Here is a 6,851-nt window from a genome sequence, read left to right as displayed (position 1 = left end):
ATACAACCTACTGACTCGGGCGGGTCATTGGATCCAAATCTCCAACAGCTGTCAAGCTGAGACAGGAGGGGTATCTCGAACCAAAAGTGAAAATAAAATAAAATAAAAAAAAATAAAAAAAAAAACAAAACAAAACAAAGACAAGATTGAGAGATAGCACAAACATGTTATCAATAGAGCAAAGTGGCGGACGCAAACGAGGAATAGCAAATACCTCGACCCAAGTTACCTATCCATCGTCTCCCTGCTCCAACATATCCAGATGATCATATCTAGGTAGGTCTCTTCTTAACCTCCCAAGTCTAAACCCTTCCCTCTCCGCCTCCAGCACCTCAATCCGCGCTTTCAGCCGTTGAATCTGTGCATCTCTGCTTTGAATCGCAACTCGCGAAATATCCCTTCCTTTTGTAATCCCCTGGGTCCGCAAATGGTGAGTATTCAGCAGTGCCACCAGCTCTTGCTTTGCAGCCGGGGACATGTAAACTTTGTGTTTGGAGAGGACGGCGAGGGTTTGGGAGACGATTGTGCCTGGCTTTTGCCCAGTGGCGGACGTAGTGATAGAGGGAGCGGATGGGGCAGTAGCCTGAGGTGACCGCTGATTATCGAGGTGAAGAAGAGTTGTCGAATCGAAGCGGATGGGTGTGGGAGTTGACGGTGTTGCAAGTTCGAACGCGTCCCATACGGTTGTGCGAGATGGAGTTGCACTGGTATTCTGTCTGCGCGTAAAAGTGCTGCAGATAGTTTGTGGTGATGAGAACCGAGAAGGCGACCGGGGAGGAGAGGCTCTGGCAGGTTGATTATGATGCATGAATAATTTAGACGACGAGCTGGTGGGGCCAAATGGATCATTTCGTCGCACTAGATCTGCATTTTGTCGAATATGTACTTCATTATCGTCATCGATATCGGCACCCTCGTCGCCGCCCTCGTCGTCCTCGCTGCAAAACAGCCCCTGACCATCCCGAAACCAACCAGGACTTCTACGTGGAGTTCTCGGTCGAACATTCTCTTCTTGCCGCGGTTGTTGATGCCCCTGTATTTGCTCCTGCGGTCCCCTCTGCTGTGAAAAATCTTGATTCGATAATTGTTGAACAACGCTTCCTTCCAAATCATCATCCCAACCAAACGAGCCATCGTTGTCACTTTCTTCTCTCTTAACAGCTATATTTTCATTCATCCTCCTCTTACTTGGTGGCCCTGTCCTTCTCCCACTATCGAAGCCATGGAAACCATCCCCTTCATAATCTCGAATTCTCTTCCTCCCGGAATTAGGCGTCAGCAATCCCGTCCTGGTATCAATGGAGACCTGAAATAATGATTGCGTCGGCATTGTGTTCATTAACTTCCGGTTGTCCGTTGACAATATACAGCCTTTGTTATTTGGAGCCGTGCCTGTGTCTGGGCCTGTGCCTGGGCCTGTGCCTTTGCTCATGGGCATATCTTTCAAAACGCTCATCATATTCCCCTCCCGAGCCACTGCTTCATCATCCCAAAGGAAAAAGTTACATCGCTTCCCTTGTGGCTTCGAGCATGTGTAGACTGTATTTATTAAGATGCAATATTGATAAGCATTCATCCCTTGCTTAAAAATGCAGATACCACGAAACCCTAACAGCAGACAAACAGAAACAGCTAACTCACACCACCGTCCATGATTCCTTCCCCCATTCTTCGTCTCAAAATGGTCCGCCGGCCGGCGAGGCTCACAGTTACAATACCAAACAGCGTTGACGAATAGCCCGCGGAGCGGGACGGAACTTCTGCGACTAGGGGTGGAGAGGCCCAGCGGGGTGGGGCCGGATTGGTTTTTTGCGTCTCTCGTTGATGGTGTGGTTGGTGGAGGTCTATACATACTATGTATATTTTGGCGTGTTCAAGAGTGGTCAAGATGCCAGATCGAGGTGATAAAAAGAAGAAGGGTCAAATGTGACGGATGGGAGGAGCGACAACTCGGCTGGATAGTTGAGAGGCCTGCATATCCCTCAGCCTCACCATCCCGCCATTCCGTTCAAAGCAAATAGAATATTTTAATAATATATCAAAACGAGAAGCCAGATTCAACCCACACAAGGAGTCCACGGACAAACGATAGTGTGACGTTTTGCTGGCTTGGTGATCTGAGGTCTGTGGACGGTGTGGTACTTTGTTAGCGGAGGTTGTTGCCAAGGGAAACCAATTCCCCGGAAAATTCAAAACAAGCAATAAACAAAAGTCAACCGAGGAACCCACTCAACTTAAGGTTATTTTAGCCAAACTCTAAATTAGCCTCAAGACAACACTATATATGTCTTGGCATTAACTGCACCGCGTGAAGCTCTCACCGTGAAACAGATGAAGCACGCTCAATGGGGTAGCTCTTAAGTAGTATTTACCCATATATACATATGAAGAATGAAGCACAAGAAAGGTGACGCCCAGGAAAACCGAAAGTTACCTGGTTTACATATGCAAATCACACGAAAGATCCCACTGTTCCTAACTCTCCATCTATGCCACACACGTCATCATGTCTTATTCCGCAATACATATTCCCGAACACATATGGGAAGAGTAATGTAGTTCTCATAGCGAAAGATAGCATATATGCGTGAAAATTTAAATATGAGTACACTTAAAGGAAATAGAAGCAGATCACATGTACACAGAACAGTCTATGAAGGTTACAACCATAGAATAAAACCGCGAAGAATGAAGACATTAGGAACAAGTATAATTACATGATGCAATGGCCCGGCGATATTTCAACCAATTAAGGGGGGGAAAAACAATCTGGGAGCTCTGCAGGAAGAAACTCCATGTGAATCCATATGCATTGTCGATGGTAAGAATGAACCAACCAGACGCCAGCTCATAACTCCCTTGTCGAGAACTTAAATATGAAATCAAGCGAATGATCTCTCGACCTTAAAACCAAAGCCACACTGACAAACAAAAAGGAAATGGTCGAGGATAAGCCACTTGCCCACTCTCGATATCGATGTGTAACAAAATTGATATCCATTTCCTGTCTTTGTAAAAAATAAAAAAAAAAAAGAGGGGGGGGGGGAAATACAGACACAAGAACATGCAGAAGGATATCCAATTATTCAGCAATCAGAAGCCAAAAAATTTCCAAAACCAAAAGGCCAGAAGACCAATTCCCCACTACCCAACAAAAGGGTGGCATTGGCAAAGCCTTACGACGAAGCGCGCTCACACACAAGATAAAAACGCTCTTTAATCATCAAGCACCATTCTCAACATCGCCCCAAATGACTCCCGCAGTTTCAAAATCTCCTTGATGTCAGGCTTAACGGGTTCCCCTGCGGTGCGACGAAGTCTATCCTGGAGCTTTGCGCGACGTTTACGCTCCAACGCGATGGGATCCATGTCGTCGTCAGCCGAGTCTTCATCGGAAGTGTTGGAAGTAATGTCATCGATCGCCAGGTCGTCGAGGTCGGCCTGTTAGCAGCGGGAATAAATGGTTAGCCAGAGAACGGATCGAGGAATACCAGAAAGCAAAAATGGAGTAAAGTGACAAAAACAGATCCAGGGATGGAATGGTAACAATTTATTGTGTATATCCATACCTCATCCAACCCAAAATCACTCCCCCTAAACGTCGTGCTCCCGGGCAGTCCAGAGTCTGAGGAAGCACCCACCCCCGACCCCTCAGCCGCCATCTTCTGTCTCGTCTTATCGTGATGCCACTTCTTCCGTTCCGCATGCCACTTAACCAGTGAATCAATTTCTCTAATTGCGACCTCCGGATCAATCTGTCCCACATCCACCGCCCCCTTAAACAACGCATTCATATCCAATTTTCCCCCAGTCTGAGGCCCATGGCGCAAAAAATGCAATATATCCTCCAGCCAGGCCATCAGGGCGTCAAAAAGGCCGTTATCATGCAGATGGACCTCGTGGACAAATTTATAGAAGCTGTGCTGGTGGCGGGCGCAAAGGTCTATGAAAGACTGGACGGTCTGGTTGGGGTCTGCGGAGACGTCTTGGCGATGTGCACGTTCAATGACGGCGATGGCATCGTCGGCAAATTCGGCGAAGTCGGTTATGCTGTTGTAGACGTTTGCAGATTTGTAGACACGGACGAGTGGTTCGTAGAAGATTGTGAAGAGGTCGCGGAATAGTTGAAGGGTGACGGGCTGGCAAGAGTTAGTATTTTTTACTTTCTTTACTTCCAAGGCCGTCCGTTGGTGAGGGATATTTTCATACTTCTTCGATGATGCTCAGCATCATTGCCTTATCACGTTGTCTAGTTACCATTTTTAGCAGCTGCTTCAAGTACGCAAACCACTGCGCCCCCTGATGCATTTCCAAATCAACCTGAATAAGTAAAACAAAAATTAGCAATATCCCCAAGCTATAGAACATCCTCACGATGAAACATAAACTCACATTCTCAACAGTGTTGATCCAAGCAACATAAGAATTGAAAACCTTCTCAATCTGCCCTGGATTAAGCTCCGGTTCAATCAACTCCGACCTCAAAATTGCCACGACGATATCAACATCGTCATCCTTGGCCTCAGAGCGAATCTCATCCTTCACCACCTCATCCGCTTCCGTGAAAGCTCTAAGTTTATTTACAAGAATTGGATCATCGACTTTCGAACTAAGCCCATCGATTGTTCTCTGTAGCGTCTTGATTCCGTCATGGATGGCTAGGGAGAAAATGCGCTGGAGCAAGGACCGAGAGCCAAAGGGTTGAGCGAGAAAGAGATCTAGCACGCCTGACATGACGGCTGCGGGGTTGGCGATGCGGATTACATTTTTCATGAGGGTGTAGGGGATTAAGGAGTGGATGCGTTTTGCTTGGGCAAAGAGCTCTGGGGAGTTGTCTTCTGCTAAGAAGAGGTGGTAGACAGTTGCAGCAACCCTGAGAAGGATATATTTGTTAGCATTCATCCAAAGGATAGGAGAGATGATATATCAAAACACACTCAATCCGTAACCACTCTGCAAACTTCTGATATTGCGGGCTTAATTCCTCAACGGAGCGTTTCGCCCTGATCTCCTGGAACAATTTCGTCAAGCCATCTGCGCAGAAAGATTGTAGATGTTAGCCTGTTCCATGTCCCGCTTACACATTTTACCGCAAACAAGCAACAAGCTTACTGTTCTCAACAATATCCTGCCGAAACTGCTCCATATAGACATCTAATTCCTGTGCACGCTTCCTCGCAATTTCATAGAACTGCCTCTGCTCCTCTATCCTCTTAGCATCCAAATCCTTCCTCCGCTGGATATCAGTAAGTTCCTCCTCGTTAAGAGTGATAGGGTCAGCCGTGAGGAACTCTTCCATAGCCTTGGATTCCGCAATGCGTGGGTTCTGCAGTAACGTGCGCAGGAACGCACGGAGCGATACCCTCTGCTCTTCCCGGAATAACATTACTGGTTCAGTAACAAGTTCACCGGAACTTCGGGGAACTTTCGGTGTCCGGTTGAATGATGATCGGGAGGAGGAGCGTTTCTGTTGATCTTGTTTCACGTTGAGATTTCGTGAAGACCGGGTGTCATCTACGAAATTGACATCGTGAGTTGAATTGGAGGATACCGACGAAGCATCATCGTCGCCTCCTGAAAGGAGCGTGGACGAAACGAAATTCTTGTTCTTCCTGGGAACAGGAGGGAGGATTTTCCCGGGCATTTCGGTATGGAGGCGTTTGTGCAATTTAACAAATTCGCCAAATCGTCGACCGACATAACGGTCTGGCCTGCCATGCCGTCTTACCCTGAGAATGAATTCCTAAAAGGAAACCACGAGAGTTAGAATTATAGCACACATATGCTAAAGATATAGAAGTGTCTGCCTGAACATACCGCATGTTGATGATACCTGACCGTCCGCTTAACCAGCGTGGTCCGGGCCCCAGCAACATTGACGTCCCAGCCGTGTATGGCGTGGCCTTCGGGAATATTAACCAGCAAACCCTGCTCGTTTGCACCACGATCCACCACCTCCATTTCCGAGAAGCGGATGCGTTCCTCATATCCCGATGCAGTGGGGATGCCAGACACCATCATGAGCTCGACCAACTTCTCACATTTCTGCGCCAACTTCCGTCGTTTCGTCTCTTCATATCTATCTTCGCTGGAGGAGATGTGTTTATTTGCGAAAGACTCCAGGAACTGTTGTTTTGGTCCCCGTATATTAGTTTGACATAGAAGAACGCCCGAGGTAATGTTCCAGTTAATACAGAATTCAAAGACAAGAAGAAGGGCCATACCGTCTGCAACTTATCCTGCCAAAACTCCTTCTCTTTCGCCTTATCCAAGAAGGGGAAATTGCGCACATGATGGACGAAAATGAATCTGAGAATTGGTAGTTCTGAATCTATTGGACGGATCTCTCCGAATTCCGATTTGAAGGGGGCTCCGAAACGGCGGAGGGCAGTGGGGGAATTGAGCTCCGCAATCTCACCGCGGACTTGTAGAGAAATCAATTCGCGTTTCAGGTCTGTTCAGTGTTTTTGAGTTCCAAGACAATTTGATTAACATTCTATATATATCGAGAAGATAAATGGAGGGAAACGTTAATGGGTTTGTAGTTGCAAAGATTGTACGTACAATGCTCTTGTTTTCCTGTTAAGATTAGGCCTTGTGCGGGGGTTGGGTGGGCTGGTGGTGTAGAGCCCGCATTGGCAGAATTCCCAGTGCCATTTTCCATATTCTGGAGAGTGGAGAGGGAGATGTAATGTTATGTTGTATTCGGGGGTGTGGGGTGGCTGGGTTCCAGGCGGCCAAAGCTGTTGTGACGGGGCCCAGGTAGAAAGCAGCGATAATGATGATACTAATACAAAAATCTATTCTATCTCTATAAAGGGAGCGTGGCTGGTATGTGAAGTATATGCAAG

At 47.1% G+C, this 6,851-nt stretch overlaps 2 protein-coding genes across 2 annotated transcripts; both read right to left on the bottom strand.

Moving 5' to 3' along the window:
* Nucleotides 1-229: 229 nt before the first annotated feature.
* PADG_00065 (uncharacterized protein) lies at nt 230-1,852 on the bottom strand (the record flags this gene model as incomplete). Its single annotated transcript, XM_010757883.1, has 2 exons — nt 230-1,539; nt 1,642-1,852. 2 exons carry the CDS (start codon nt 1,850-1,852, stop codon nt 230-232), a joined length of 1,521 nt encoding a protein of 506 aa, XP_010756185.1.
* Nucleotides 1,853-3,216: 1,364 nt separating this feature from the next.
* On the bottom strand, nt 3,217-6,664 carry PADG_00064 (uncharacterized protein; the record flags this gene model as incomplete). The annotated part of the gene is made up of 9 exons (XM_010757375.1): nt 3,217-3,441; nt 3,570-4,139; nt 4,210-4,320; nt 4,393-4,873; nt 4,938-5,034; nt 5,113-5,743; nt 5,818-6,126; nt 6,225-6,454; nt 6,565-6,664. 9 exons carry the CDS (start codon nt 6,662-6,664, stop codon nt 3,217-3,219), a joined length of 2,754 nt encoding a protein of 917 aa, XP_010755677.1.
* Between the last annotated feature and the right edge of the window lie 187 nt (nt 6,665-6,851).

The sequence above is a fragment of the Paracoccidioides brasiliensis genome (assembly GCF_000150735.1).
Source record: "Paracoccidioides brasiliensis Pb18 unplaced genomic scaffold supercont2.1, whole genome shotgun sequence".
NCBI lineage: Eukaryota > Fungi > Ascomycota > Eurotiomycetes > Onygenales > Ajellomycetaceae > Paracoccidioides > Paracoccidioides brasiliensis.
The sequence above is the reverse complement of the archived record's forward strand: the minus strand, read 5'-3'. Positions and strand labels throughout refer to the sequence as shown.